The sequence below is a fragment of the Dermacentor andersoni genome, chromosome 6, assembly GCF_023375885.2.
Source record: "Dermacentor andersoni chromosome 6, qqDerAnde1_hic_scaffold, whole genome shotgun sequence".
In the NCBI taxonomy this organism is placed as follows: domain Eukaryota; kingdom Metazoa; phylum Arthropoda; class Arachnida; order Ixodida; family Ixodidae; genus Dermacentor; species Dermacentor andersoni.
The window spans coordinates 6,487,789-6,503,997 of NC_092819.1; the positions used below are offsets into that span (position 1 = coordinate 6,487,789).

At 43.7% G+C, this 16,209-nt stretch overlaps 1 protein-coding gene and 1 long non-coding RNA gene across 5 annotated transcripts in view; both read left to right on the forward strand.

Annotated features, from left to right (window-relative positions):
• Positions 1-16,209, forward strand: part of LOC126521628 (uncharacterized) — a 47,164-nt gene that overhangs the window by 20,712 nt on the left and 10,243 nt on the right. For all 4 annotated transcript variants that reach the window (XM_055065774.2, XM_055065776.2, XM_050170323.3 and 1 more), the window contains 2 exons: positions 3,072-3,250; positions 7,207-7,257. In XM_055065774.2, coding sequence (XP_054921749.1) covers positions 3,072-3,250; positions 7,207-7,257 — 230 coding nt within the window. The remainder of the gene's footprint in view (positions 1-3,071; positions 3,251-7,206; positions 7,258-16,209) is intronic.
• LOC126521658 (uncharacterized) lies at positions 9,609-15,015 on the forward strand. Its single transcript, XR_007597261.2, has 2 exons — positions 9,609-11,787; positions 11,994-15,015. It is a non-coding gene; the product is annotated as an uncharacterized lncRNA (long non-coding RNA).

The window sequence follows — 16,209 nt, forward strand, 5'->3', positions numbered from 1 at the left end:
CTCTCATCATGGTCTCTAGAGTGTGACGACGCCTTCACAACCTTGCGCCGTCTTCTCACGACGCCACCCATTCTTCGCCATTTTGACCCACAAGCGCCAACCGAAATCCATACCGATGCAAGCGGTGTAGGCCTTGGCGCTGTGTTGGCACAGTGTCAACCTGGCCACCCAGAATACGTCGTCGCATACGTGAGTCGCACGTTAACCAAGGCGGAGACCAATTACAGCGTTACAGAAAAGGAGTGTTTGGCCATTGTGTGGGCGCTTGGCAAGTTTCGCCCATATTTATACGGCCGATCTTTTGACGTAGTGACTGACCACCACGCACTATGTTGGCTGTCGACGCTCAAAGATCCATCGGGCCGCCTTGCCCGCTGGGCATTGCGAATCCAAGAATACGACATCCGCGTGGTGTACTGTTCCGGGCGAAAGCACTCCGACGCTGACGCGCTATCCCGATCACCGCTTCCCCCGAAGGCCAGTGACGACTCCCCCTGCGAGTGCACATTATCCTCTCTGGACATTGACACTATCGCTGCTGCACAGCGTAATGATCCCTGGACTGCATCTCTGCTCGACCTTCTCTCGGATACGTCGAAAGTTCGAGCGTCACGTACGCTTCGGCGCCAAGTGCCTCATTTTGCGATTCGCGACCAGCTACTGTATCGACGCAACTATGCCCCAGAGGGACGCACCTGGTTACTCGTCATTCCGAGAATCTTGCGAGCAGAGCTCTGCTCCTCATTCCACGTCGACCCTCAGTGTGGCCATGCGGGAGCCTTCAAGACCTACGAAAGACTTCGCCACCGCTATTACTGGTGGGGAATGTATAATTTCGTTCAAAAGTTTGTCCGCTCTTGTCATGAGTGCCAACGCCGGAAAGCGCCACCGCACAATACTGCCGGAGAACTCCAGCCTTTACAATGCCCATCCCGACCCTTTGATCGCGTGGGCATAGATCTCTACGGGCCGCTTCCGTTGGCTCCTGCCGGCAACAGGTGGATAATCGTTGCGGTAGACCACTTAACCCGTTATTCGGAGACTGCTGCTCTACCAAATGCTACAGCGCAGGAGGTCGCCAATTTCCTACTTCGTCGTTTTCTCCTTCGTCATGGAGGTCCACGTGAACTTTTAAGCGATTGAGGCCGCGCCTTCTTATCTGAAGTCATCGAACAACTGCTTGATGAATGCGCTATTGTTCATTGTAAATGCACTGCTTATCATCCACAGACTAACGGTACCACGGAACGTTTTAATCGAACTCTTGGTGACAAGCTCGCCATGTATGTCTCACCTGATCACTCTAATTGGGACCTTGTTCTTCCGTTTGTCACCTACGCCTACAACACCGCGACTCAGGCCACTACCGGATTCTCACCCTTTTACCTTCTTTACGGCCGTCATCCTTCGCACACCATCGACACCATTCTGCCCTACTGGCCAGACCCATTCGAATGCCTGCCGATCTCGGAAGCCGCCAGACACGCCGAGGAATGTCGCCAGCTGGCCCGCCGATTCACCTCGGACGACCAGAACCGTCAAAAAGCCGTTCACGATGCCCAGAACTCGACTCCCACTTTTCTACCGGCCACTCTTGTCTGGTTGTTAGTGCCACACCGCACGCCTGGGCTCGCTTCAAAACTCCTTCCGAAGTACGGCGGGCCATACCGCGTTCTCGAGAGAACATCACCCGTGAATTACCTGATTGAGCCACTAACGCCGCCGTCCGACATGCGACGTCGTAACCGCGAAGTCATTCACATTCAGCGTCTCAAGCCGTATCACGATTCTACCGTCCTTCCAGAAACCTAAGTCGCCAGGATGGCTCCTTTATTTCTGCGGGGCCATTGTAAGGAAGATAACGAACGTGCGCACTGGGTCAGCAGCATCGGCAGCATCAAGCCCGCAGCAGAAGCTCGAGCTCGGGAACTGCTCGGTTAATCGTAGAACCGGCAGTCGCTACGAACCCTAATAAATCTCCTTTACAATATATATATATATATATATATATATATATATATATATATATATATATATATATATATATATATATATATATATATATATATATATATGTGTATATATTCAGTCAAGATTGTTTGAAAATATATGATGCATGCTCGATTCTGCCCAGCACTAGAGAGATCTTAGTGATTTTTTTCGTCATTGAAGATTGGCACATACTCGGTGGTACATAACCATTGAGCCAAGCTGACATGAAAGACATGCACATTGCCAGTAAGTCAAGTTAGCATGACGGAGGCTCATTGAAGATTGGCACATACCTATAGTGACACATATCCAGTAACCTAAATTAGTCCAACGGTTGGTTTCGAACCCTGTTCACTCAGCAAAGTGACTCAATGCTGTGTCCATTAGATCATGAACTACCCACTAACCCAAGATGGTAAAGAAAAAATGGTCAGATAGACATGCAGGCAGTCCCTTGAAAGTGTGTCATGTTCCCAAATAATTCGAATCACATCAAAATATAATTGAATTGAGTGGTGCAGGAATAACTACTTCTGAAGCTACGCTGCTAACAACAGTGTGTTTGTTGTGTAAGTGCTGAAATATGTTTGAGTAACAGAACATGTTCAAGTACTATTTTATATGAAGCGAAACACAAGTTAGCGAAATAGGTTGGTAGATACATACTGTGTCACAAGGCCCAGCCTTATGCACAATGACTACATTTGCCATTCTTCAAATGTTCAGATTTGCCATTTTCTAGTTGGTCACATTTGGCTTGCACATGGTTGCAAGTCTCTGCTTTCTAATTATGTACCATTTTTAGCTGGGCCTGTCTTTTCATCTTCTACTCTTGAAACAGTGTGTTGCCTGCTAGACAGGTGTACAGTTGTGGATGTGTGATGGGCACTGGCATATGCAAGCTGGAATTTTTTCTATCTGTCAGCTGCTTTCTGCTGTTTTGTTTCAAATGTTAGAAATTAACTGTGCAACTCACCCAGAAGTTCCGATAACATGACATTTGGTTTGTTTCGGTTGTGACTTTTTGTTGTTCATTGCAAGGGTCGAAATTGAGTGAGGTTGGAAAATGAATTCTGCAGCTTTTATTCTTGACCTGGTGTCTGGCGCCGACTGGAACTAACGGTGTGACCATCATCTACTTCCACCTGCTGTATCCACTATTTCTTGGCGTGAATGACCACTGCGCCATGGTCACGGACTTTGAAAGCGGCCGGGCGTTCTGTAGCCGTGTTTGGCATCACTACTACCCGTGGGCACAGTGAGCATTAGTTTCATAATACAGTGCTGTGTGTAATGCCAGCCACGTTAAAGGGCATTAACTATAAATTCTCATGGCAGATGCAGAGTGCCAGCTAAGAGCATTTGTTCCAATCTGCATATTGAATATTCATGCTCCAACCAGATCAGGCAAGGCACACATGCACCACTCGACATACCCGGCTTTCCTCACGCTGCGGCGGAACTTGTCTGCCATTTGATGTAATAGCACTTAATATATGGCAAACCTAGCTATCAGCTAGTCCAGCAGATCAGTGGTAAGCCACATTTGTCAGAGCATGCTGATTTATACATAAATTATTCTGATAAATAAAACCTCAAGTGCTGACAGTGGGAAAAGACTAATCTAACCAGTCTAATCTAACTCCTGTCTTACCTTTTTATATGAATCGAGGTGAGCGTCCTCTAGCTTTGGTACTCTTGGTCAGCAAACAGAACTGATTTTTGGGCATAGTTGCATGATGCATTAACTTCTCGGCCTGAGCCTGACTTCTCACTGCTTGAGTTAAGTTTTCTATTTGCATCATCACCTTTCGAGAAGAAAAGACTGTGCAACAGTTACTGCAGCAGAAGTATGATGTGCAGTTCTGTTGACTGCAATGTCAACAGCCGCTGAAGGATGTGTGTTGTGCAATGTTGCAGTTGAATCTGCTCGTTTTGATGGAGCAGTCATGCCTGTCTCATGAGGCAATCTTGGCTCGGGATCCACTCTCTGTCATTGAAATGCAGGGTACACCCTCCCAAGCAGCTCCAAAAAGAGCAGAAAATTTTGCTCTGAACCTGCCACTGGAATTTATAGGGACACAAGCACTAAGCCATGCCTCATGCTTGAAATGTTCCCTTTAAAAAGGAGGAGCTGTTGAAGGCTTATCTTTCCCATTTAACAAACAATATTATCCACAAGATATCTTTATTTAATAGGGGCCCAGTGACCAATAGGCGGAGGGACCTATGAGCCACACAGGTTAGGGTGAGCCTCCATACAGGTGTTGTAATTTAAATGGCTCAGGAAACAAAGCTACAATTTAAGGCCAAGCTAGTAAGTTTTCCTCATGCTCAGCCATGACAGGGATGGCGTAATTGTGATAAGCGATATATTTTGGGATGATTTCATGAATGTGAGCCATTTTTCTTTAGGGAGGGCCTGTAAAAGCTCTATACTTAAACCAAATCACAATAAGTAGCCTTAACCAAGCACAATCTCTCTAACATCATCAGAAGCTGCTTCCAGGGTAAAATTTTGTCATCACCAGCCATATTTCACATCTGTACCACTTTCTTGTTTACAAATCTTCTACTGTTGGCAAAATTGATCCATTTTCTAACAGTGTAGTTTTACTTGATTTGTTTCTTTCAGTGTTTATGCATTTGCATTATGTAAAATGGGATGATGTAATGCTAAGTGGCACAACAAAAGGAGTGTAGGATCAAGTAACTAATGGACCCAAAAACTTTTCAAAGATGCATGTGCAGATAATCTAAACCTCCACAGTGGGTTCTAGCGTGTTTATGGTCATGGCTAGATGTAGCTAAGCTAAGTAGGCCATGAAATACCATGTGAAATATGTTTGCATTTTACATACCCTAACACATCATTTACTCACAGACACTAGAAATATTGTGTATAATAATATACAGGAAACTGTCTCACCTTACGAGTATATCAAAACTCATTGTATAAAGGAAGTCTCTTAAGTGTGAAGTTAGCGAGGGTAAGATTGGCACAAGTTACCAGTGACCAGAGCAGGTCACAGGCACTAAGCGCCAGAACGCTAGTCCAGCAGGAAGTCGTTGCTTTACCTATAGCTGGTGATAACCTAAAAATGCAGTAGGAGATACGCCATTGTCCAACTCAAAAAGGGTTTGTATAGATTAGCTGGCCAATTACCACCACTCATTTTCATGACATTTGCTTTCAGTACAGGCATCACTCGTGAACTATGCTTTGGAGATGAAAGGCCAATGCAAAGCAGTTTTGTGGAAAGAGCTTTCACTGTATTCTTCTGTCACCCCTGAGACTGAAGAATTGCCCAGCACTATCATTAGCGCATACCTGCCAGCCTTTACGACTTTATTATAAAATGCCCTATTTTTAGGGCTTATTTATAAGACTACTGCCATAGCGACAGCAATAATTTTACAGTTATTAATTTTCATCCAGTTTAGGGCTAAACTGACTGAAAACGAATACGAGTACAGTTGGCAAATGAATTCTCAGAGCCTGATTGTTTGAACCTGCTCGATTAGTTGGACTTACCTGAGCCACCATGCACTTTACATACCAGTGTACAACAGCAGCCAAAAATATCTCCATTCATTGCATGAATACCTTATGAAGAACTTAATATTTCTATTTGTCTGTGGCACAGATAATTGAATCTCTAGAGAAGGGTGCATGTTTACAGCATCCTTAGAGAAGAAAGTTTGGGATTGTTTTTATAAACATAATAAGATGCTTTTTATGCTTCTCACTAAATTTGAGTATTTTTGTACTTTCACTGTAGTCTTGTCCAAGTTAAGGCTAGCAGGCTTGTCAGTGCCATATTTATTATCTGCACTGTTGTTATACTGGGTGTTTCTACGAAGACATTAAGTAATATTTAAAAATAGCCGTTTTGAAATAAAATGACGGTTCCTTCGGAAACATGCCATCAGCAGTGGTGAACACAGGATGGCGGCTGATATGTGGTAATTAGTTGCTAATCAACAAAAACCCATGAATTAACTTTTAAGCTTTTAGTTTCAGCAAATTCTCCGTACCAGCCATATCAACTTTTGGATCTGGAATATTTCGGTTACCAGCAGAACTGTGGCGTGATGAATTTCAGCCATCAGAGCGCGCGGAATTGGAACTGGGAGGCTGCAGCGAAGGCAAAGCAGCGCCCCTCGTGGCGACATTCTGATGAAGTCGCCTAGCAACGAGCAGACAGTGCACTGGCTGCCCGCTGCTGGGTGATGTAATCAGAATGTTGCCTCGAGGAGCGCTGCTTTGCGTTCCCTGCAGCCTCCCAGTTCCAATTCCGCGCGCTCTGATGGCTGAAAATCATCATGCCACAATTTCATGGGTGATCACATTTTTTTCAGATTCAAAAGTTGATATGCTTTGTACAGAGTTTGCTTCCATTTGCAGGTGATGATGACAGTGCTGAAACTAAAAGATAAATGGTTAATTAATGGGTTTTTGTTAATTAGCAACTAATTGCCACATATCACCTGCCACCCCGTGGTCGCCTTCACTGACAGCATGTCTGCAAGGGAACAGTCCTTTTATTTCAAAATGACTATTTCTAAATATTACTTAAAGTATTCGTAGAAACACCGGGCATGTGTGATTTGCTACTATGGTTGTCACTGACATCAGCAAAATTTTCTTTTCTTTTTCGTGATGACTGTACATACCTAGAACAATACCTAATTCGAATTTTGTAAGTTTGAAATGTGCTCTAATAATTGAGAATGTAATTGAGTTTTGTTAAATATTTTGCCATTGAATGTGTATCAAAGCACTTAGTATGTGCTTACACTGTGCTGTTAGGAGATTTTGTCAGTACAATGCAGTTACATTGAGTAAACTCGATAGCAAGTTGGTAAGCTTGGAAAATGATAGAGATGAGTGTATGAGAAATGTGTGGAAATTGGTTAAAAGGTGGAGTTAGTGCTCATACCATCCAAGATGTCAAACATATGCTCTAAAGCAAGTGTAGGGGTCATTATTTTGGATGACTTCATGGCAGGTCAACTGGTGTCTGCTCCCCACTTGTGATGTCTTCAGGACCCTGTAGATAACGGCATTCAGCATGATGATGTGGGGATGTAAATAACAAAATGCAGCATAGGTTTTGAGTGGTTCTGTGCTTTGTGCTTGAAGCCATTCTGTTCCGTATCAATGCAGCATTGTATTGGTGTAGAAACTGCTGCTGCTGATTTTCGTTACAGAGAGTTGGAACCACCAGCCAGGAAAATGGAAGATTCTGGAGAGCCTGCCCGGTCAGTCTGCCTTTCAACTTGTAACTTATTGCACAAATGTAACCATTTGCATTGTCTGCACTTGCACCCTGCCACTTATTTCGTAGTCTGTCTTTATTCCACACAATCTATTATCATATCCCACAGCTCTGTCTTTAGTGGCCTCGCACTCTTACATTTTTCATGCATCAGTCATAGTAATAATCAGTGAATCATTCAATCAATATTTATTACGTTTCAAGAAGATGAAATACATACATACGTATGTACAGACAAGGGTCCCATAGTCGGCGACTGTACCAGGATCCTCGGTGAAAGTTGCAAGAAAAGAAATAATTCAAGCAGCCATACAACAAACAAGTTGCACAGAAAAAAAAATGGTAGTAACATCAAAATATCTCAATACATAAAAGACTAATTATTCAGAATGATAGTATGCCAATAAAACAAAGGCATTATGGTTAGGAATTTAATAGGTTTTCTTTTAGATATATCTGAAATAAAGTTAATGAAGAAATAGTTTTTAAGGTATGTCACCACCTTCAAAAACGTTTTTTCTGAAAAAATATCACTTTTGTGCCATTTACTATTCTAAGCTCTCTGGTTATTCTAGAATATTTAGCAAAAAGAATTAAGTTTCCATCTTAAGTCGTTGAAAAGTAATGAATGTTTTCCCAACCCTTCCTGCTCGCATCTGACACCAAACTTTTTTTATTTCAAAACATGGGGGAGCAAAGGGGGGCTTATTTATCAGATATCGCTTGCTTTCAATATTATGCAATGTTAGTTTGTTTTAGTACCTTATAAAAGCTTTTAGAAGCATTTTGGGATGCTTGTCGTTTTCAAATTGGTTAAAAACTTTCACTAGAGGGCTTTCAATACTTAGACATTTGCGTATGTTCAAACTGCTGTTTCTCAAAACGTTTTTTCATGCATACTATAGTTACACGAGCAGCGGTAACTTTTTTTTTTGTTATAGATATTTTTACACGAAATTTTGCGAGCTGTTGCTTTATACATTAAGCGGTGTAATGAAACAGAATAACCAAAATTTAGCAATGAATTTTCATACTATGGGCAATTGTTTCAGGAAGAAATATGCCAAAAGTTGCATTTTTCAGTCTTTTGATGATTTCCTTCCTCCATGATGATAACGCACTTTCGCTGCAAGACATGGCTATCATGGTGGTTGGTTGCACAGTCTATTGTTCCCACTACGTACCTGCCAAGTGGCATTTGTTTCTTACGTACCATTTCATAATTATGATGGTTGGTGCAACACTCATGTCTTGGCAAATTTTAGATAATATTAAAAAAATGTTTTTATATTTCTCATAATTCAATCACCTGAAAGGTTCCAACTACATAGGCTTTACATATAGAAATACAACAGCAGATTTGTGACTAAAATTGTCATTTTTTTTCTCAAATGTGGCTCGGACAAATGTGGCTCGGACAAAAGGTTCGGACAAATTTTGTAGACGCGTAGGGTACAGCTTCAGTAGAACATTCGCAACACAATTTAAGTGAACCGTTACGCGATAATGGAGCTACAAGCGATTACAAGTTACCCTCCTCCCTAGCCATGCTTTTCCTCCTCAACTTGTTCGCCGAGCGACGGGGCTAAGGTCCGCCTTCACTGGTTCTGCGTCATGATGCGACGCCACATCGTCCCCTTCCGGTTGTTTTGGAGCCCGCCCCCGCCCGCACGAAACCTCTCCGCTAGCCACTTGGCCGTTGACTCCAAGCGAGAGCTATTGAAGCAGTGTGCTTTGCGAGCATTCTGTTGTAGCGCCGAACGTGTCTGGTATTCCGGTAATCATGCACTAGCTGAAGTTTTGACGGAACGGTGGAGGCATAAACTCAAGCTGATGAAGGAACTTTAGTGTAGACGTACGTGAGCTGCCTGATCGGTCTCCACGGTCCAGTCACTCGTTGGCGCAGAGCTTAACCAGCCAAAGAAAGAGCTAGTATTGCTCTAACCAAGTGTAAAACATTTTAAACATATACAAAAACAAAGTGTTAACGATTACACTCCTGCAAAAAATTTACACCAGCAGCAAAGAAGAATACATTTTGTTACTGCTACTGTGTGTGGTTGAGCTCTATGCCACCAGGTGGCTGCACCATGCAGACCATTCACATTTGTGCTGAAGCCAGTCCGCTCGTCTGCTGCTTTGCAGAGAGACACGATGTCGCAGTTTGACATATTGCCATCGCTACGTTTGCAGTCCACAACGTAACAAAGTCGAATCATAGTGCTCGCGAAAAGACAGACTGACACTGATGGCAGAGCTCTCGCAGACAACACTTGCTATGTGCCGGAAGTGCTTAAGTGTACCAAAAAATTGTTCTTGTGCATTCTCTTTATGTTACTTTCTTTTTATAAAAACAAATTAACATTCCAACTATTACGAATATCATTTGTTTACCATAAAGTTGGAAAAATTATTGATCACGCGCCCTGGTCAGCCAAATCAAATAGCTCTCCCCACTGACTTCATACGAGTGATTTCCGTCACATGGGTAGGGGTGGCTTAAAATTCCGCTAAGCACTGTGCTGCGATCGGCAGCGATGTGCATTTTTAAAGCCTTATAATAAATTACACGCTTTACGCAGAGCACTTAGATGTGTCAATTAATGATCAGAAGGACCTACTCTAACGACTCAGCACATTTGTAGAAAATCGTCAAAATCATTTCAGGGTCCCTTTAAAGTACACGGTGACTTCTTCCATACTTGGATTGTTGCAAGTGCTGAGGTAGATTTTTGAAGTATATTTTTGTTAGTAGCAAATCTAGTACAATTAATGTTTATCAAAAGATTAGGGTTAATAAATGAAATCAAAATTTGGTTTATCATTTGCTTATGCAATAAAATGATAAGATTATAACAAAATAAGCAAGCTGTATATACGTTATACGCAAGACGCCGACAACGCCGAATGTCGCCAAGGCTGCGAGGAGTAGGCAGGCTAGGGCGAGCGTGTTAGATGCCCCGCACACTCTCAAGTTCAACAAATGTCCACAGAGGGCGAAAAAATTGACCGCTCGCCTCTGCTAATAAAACAAGCATAGTAGAAACACTCAAGGCATGCCCAGGTTAGTTTCAGTATCTCCCGCTAGAGGCGCCATAGTAAGCGCAATATTATTTTACAAACATTCTCCTACAGTTACCGAAGCATTTTTATTACATAAGAAGGAATACAACATTATCATTGCTAATTAGATATTGAACTCTTTATTTGTAAGGTTTTTTTTTTTGTCATTATAAACGGAAATAGCGTTTCTTCCACATGACCTCTAGCCTGGATTTATAATTTTTACTGGTATTTTCGACTGCACGGCGGCACGGATTCATTCGTTCGTACAGGCTGGTTGCTTCTTTGTTGCGAAAACTATTTCATTGCACTTCGATGTCTTGCATTATTTAACTTGGGGTGAAGTGACGTGTTTGCAAGCGGACATGTAAGCCCGAAAGCTAGGCTTCGGTCATGAGCCATTCGGTACACATCTGCATCGAAACGGGAGCTGGATTCTGCTGCGGCTGTCAACGGCAATAACGGTGAGTCGTTTAAGCCACCGCTGCTTGAATCTTTATGTAATATTTTCATTAGCTCATTATTCTCAGTCTCATTAATTTACAGGCAGAGACAAGTTAACGAACTAAATCCTGCGTTACATATGGCCAGTCAGGACCCTCCGTTGCTGTTTCCTAAACAAACCTTTAGTTGCGAGGCCGTCGTTAAACACACACAATCAGGAAAGAAAGAGAGAGCGATATAGGAATGCGCGTCACATTTTTCATCTTATTGTAGCCCTGGCCCCTGGCCATAGGCGACTGAGTAGCCTTATCAATATATATATATAAAACTTTTTTTCGAGTCCACTGGCAACTTCTTTCGTCCACAAAACTGAATAATCGTTTGGTAAAATGAAGTGAAAGTTCAGAATTTAATGTATTAAACAGTTGCAAGCATGATAATTCACCCGAATTTCGTACTTGTTGGTTCCAAATGTTCTTGCTGTTCAGTTTGGTTTACCGTAGGGCATTTATTTTTGCAGTAGTGAAGCGGCGCATCACGTTCGTGCAGAAAAATAAGTCATCAGTTCTAATAGCTTCGTGTCTTTCATGCATTTGCTTGTGAAACCAGCAGTGTGATCTCCTCTAGTGTATGAATGAGCGCACAAATGTTCTCATTTGTGATCGTAATAATACTTAAGCTGTTTACAAGCATTGCAGTTAGGCAGACATCAATTGTATGGACAATAGCAATATTTATTTAACATGCTGCTTAAGCACCCTAGAACAGACAGTGTACATTTGCATGTGTTCTGTAGTCACAAACCATTACAGTGTATATGTCGCACCTCTTCGCATTTCATATTGCAAAATTGTGCTTATTCAATTTCTGATGCAGGCAAAATTTCTGTTCCAGACATGCAGTAATGAGAACGGCACCAATATAAATCAACTCACTCCACGCATTAAAGAGAAGCAGCTGCCTGCTACAACAAGGTCATTGTGTGGACTTTGGCCGCTACTACAAGGTAAACCTGGTTCATAAATAAATATACTTGATATATGCTGTGTTGGCTTGCTAGTCTTGAGATACATGTCATTTGTTTGTAGCAGATGATATGAACGTTTGTTCATATTTACAGTTCAGCATAATTGGTTTGAACATAAAAGAAAACTCTACATGAGTTTGGATAATCTCTGGTGTATTTCAAATGTCACTGTTCTGCCCCAACAGAGTCTGTGCCAAGCACATCTTGGTCATCACAGAAGACCCCATCTACACCAACAGGAAGGGGCTGGAGCCGAATTCACTAGGCTCTACACCACGAACAAAAAAGCCACTCCAGAACTATTTGGATGAGATATGAAGTCTACGGACGACTGTGTCAAGAGTGAAAAGAGCCTCAGCCATCATTCCACCAGCACGGATATTGGCCGAGTCATCCAGGTGCCTCGACAACAAAAATTCTGTGTCTTCAGATGTACCTGCAACCTCTGAACAAACACAGACGATGCTGGCCAAAAAAGTTCCGTCAGCTTGCCCTTAATGAGCTTCCTGGCCTTGTCAAATACCATTTGTGCCAAGTGTAATTTTTTTTCAATGAATGCAAGCTTTTTCATTCCACATTCTTGTTAGAGATCATTTCTCTTCCTCATCCAAACATTAAAGGTCAACCGATTCTTTGCTCATACTTAATACCAGTCACTGTCTAGTAGCACAACATATCTGTAGCAGTATTTTCTAGTGTACGTGCTCTCCTGAAGTAGCTGATGCGGCATTGGCATGTGTCTTGCATTAACCTTTGCACTGTGTGCTATGTAGCATTAAACTTTTCTTAATGTTTTTGGCTTTCAGTGCTTGCAAGGTAGAGTTGCTTCTTTCTTGAATGCAAGTGTTCTCATTCCCACATTTAATTCCTAGTCTCATTCAGGATTGCTATTCTTGCTCGACAGCCTGTGTTCTTGCACAAGCTACATTGAAGTGATTGATTGCGGAATCTGGTTTCACTGCTGTTCGACTTGGTACTCGTCACCGTGTTACGTTGCTCGTATGTGGTAGCCTGGTCAGTTGCATTGGGAAACAGTCTCTCAAGGCAAGCACCTGCTCCTGCAGTCCGCACAGCGACATAGACTCCGAATTTACACGCACCGTGATTGGTGCTCCCAGTTCCGTCCTCTCCTGCTGCTGCCATGTGCAAATTATGCTTGTGGCCTTCCTCAGCCATGATTTTGCATCAACGGAGACTATCATACGTGAATACATGGTCCGAAGTGTATGAAGTTGATATCCACATGGATGGAAAGGTCTGCAAAAGTGGCTGCAAAATGGTGATGCTCACTACACCAACCATGCCCATATTTAGAAAATGTGGGGCACCAAATGTGAGTTACACATTAGTGGCACACGAAAGAACAAAAAGAAATGTGCAGGTTGGAAAGGAGGTAATGCTGAAATGCCGGGCACTCTATGTTGCTATGTTGCCTGCGGCAGCAGATGCTTGCGTCACCCAATTGCTTTGCAATGCAAGTAGCTCATCTTCAACAGCGACTGTCAGTGCAAACACGTGGGACGCACTGTCCAATCTGCTTGCACTGCTGGTTGTCACTTGTTCCCAGACCACCACGTGCGACGAAGGCAAGCACTATGCCTGCAGTTGGATGGTTGAATGTGCCATAAGTGACCCGTGTGCGTGTATGCTCACTGTTGTCATGTGGATCGTAGCCAATGTATAGTGCCAATGCCTTATGTTAGAAGTATGCTGATGTGATTGGATTGCAGAGTCTTATTTCAAGGCTGTCCCACTTGGTCATGATTGCCGTGTTACATTTCTGGGATGTGGTGGCCTGGTCAGTTGCATTGGGCAACAGCTTTTCAAGGTAAGCACCTGCTCCTGCAGTCCGCACAGTGACATAGACTCCCTGTTTACACGCACCGTGGTTAGTGCTCCCCGTTCTGTCCTTTCCTGCTGCAGCCGTGTGCAAATTTTGCTTGTGGCCTTCCTCGGCCATGATTTGGCGTCAACGGAGACTATCATATGTGATTACATGGTCCGAAGTGTATAGGGTTGATATCCACATGGGTGGAAAAGCCTGCAAAAGTGCCTGTAAAACAGTGATCCTCACAAAACAGACCATGTCCATACTGAGAGCAAGTGGGGCACCAAGTGTGAGCGACACATTAGCGGCCACCGAAAGAACAACAAGAAATGTGCAGGTTGGAAAGGAGGTAATGCTGAAATGCCGGGCACTCCATGTCACTATGTTGCCTGCAGCAGCAGATGCTTGCGTCACCCCATTGACTCGCAATGCAACTTACAGCGACTGTCGATGCAAACAGGTGGGACCCTGTCAAATCTGCTTGTGCTGCTGGTTGTCACTCATTACTAGACTGCCATGTGCGACGAAGGCAAGCACTGTGCCTAAAGTCAGATAGCTGAATGTGTTGTAAGTGACCCGTAGTGCGTGAATGCTCACTGTTGTCATGTGGATATTAGCCAATGTACAGTGTATTGTCTGAACCTTATGAGGTGATTGAATGCCGAGTATCATTTGATCATGGTCACAGTGTTGTTTCTTGGATGTGGCGACCTGGTCAGTTGCATTGGGCAGCAGTCTCATGAGGTAACCATCTGCTCCCGCAGTCCACAGAGTGAATTTACACACACCATAATTAGTGCTCTCCGTTCGACCTTTCCTGCTGCAGCTGTGGGTAAATTATGCTTGTGGGCCTTCATCGGCTGTGATGGGGAATGAGTGGACATCAGCATACGTCATTACATCATCCGAAGTGTATGAAGTTGATAGCCACATGGGTGGAAAGGCCTGCAAAAGTGGCTGCAAAATGGTGATGCCCACAAAACCGACCATGCCCGTATTGAAAATGTGGGGCACCAAGTGTGAGTCACACATTAGCGGCACGCGAGAGAACAAAAAGAATCGTGCAGGTTGGAAAGGAGGTAACGCTAAAATGCCGCGTAGTCCATGTCACTCTGTTGGCTGCAGCAGCAGATGCCTGCATCACCCGATTGCTTCGCAATGCAAGTTAGGGTGACTGTCAATGCAAAAAGGTGGGGCACTGTCCAATTTGCTTGCGCTGCTGATTGTTACCAGACCGCCATGAATGAATGAATGAATGAATGTGCGACGACGACGAAAGTGAGCTTCTCAGCGCATCTCGAGGCGCAAATTTTATTTCTGCTCTTGTAGGGGAAGGTGCACTGCTTTTCTTCTGCCAGTAAAGTCGCACGTCCTGTTCACTCATTTGTGGCTTGTTTGTATGGGCGTCAATAGAGGCTCTTTGGTCTCCTGGCAATTAGAACACACCAGCTACGCCGCAACCTAGGCAATGAGGCATGGCACATAGCCAGCAGGGCGAGCACAGCATGTACCAGAGCATGCTACCGGTGAAAAGTGGCCATAATTTTGAAGTTTGTTCTGAAAAAAACAAACACTTCTGCTTCCTGGTTGAGCAGCGCCATCTGGCATCCGCCCCACTAAGTTCAATGTGCTGCCACTGCTTATTTTCATACCACTGCAGAAGGTATAGTTTCCCTTCTCTAAAGTTGGCGTCAGTGCCTATGTGTGTCCTGTCATGTTTGTATTCTTGATCATGATTTAACACTTCTGTCAGCCTTCCGCGATGTCTTGAAGCAACTGTTGCGTAGTTGGGTGCTTTAACATGTACGAAAACTCATCACGCACACACTTAGCTTCCAGCGCTGCTTCGCGAGCAGGAGCGACGGCGGTGGTGAATCACGGCTGTGGAAGGAGAAGATAAGCAATCGCGCTTTGTTTACTGCAGTTTTAGAGTGATCACTGTGTTTTTATTTTTTGCTTGATGTCACTGTGCCATTAATGAGCGCTTCCATGTCTAAACTTAGATTTCATTATTAGATTATGGTGTTTTACGTGCCAAAACCACGATCTGATTATACGCCTAGTGCACTGCCTATAGAGGCGCCACTGATAGCCACCTAGCGGGCGCTTCCAGCAGTACACGCGGGAGCAGTAGCAGACGACAACCCTTTGCAGCAAGGATGGCTGAAGTTTGCGGCTGCGATTTCTCCTTTGTTCGGGTGCTAGACTGCTTATTCTGCCGTGACAGTTGTAGGGAAGACGCTGATCTCTGTGGGAGTGTGTATGAACATGATGTTATCGGTGTTTGGGACATGGTCCACATACGTGCCAGGTGCGTCCCGCAGACAAATGCCATGAGCCCCATTTACATGAAGTGGCGCTCATGTTAACTAGCCGATAAATTTTGTTGAGTAGTGCGATGTCTCATTAGCTTTTTTTAAAATTCTACCCTTGCCGTAATGCTGCTTCTGTACTTAATAATAAGCACCCGTCGTTAGCGCAGACTTATGTCAAAGAAATCCGCACGGTGCGTTGTCTGCATATGCTGTTGTGATTTTTCGGCCGATTAATACATGTGACATCGCCAGATAACT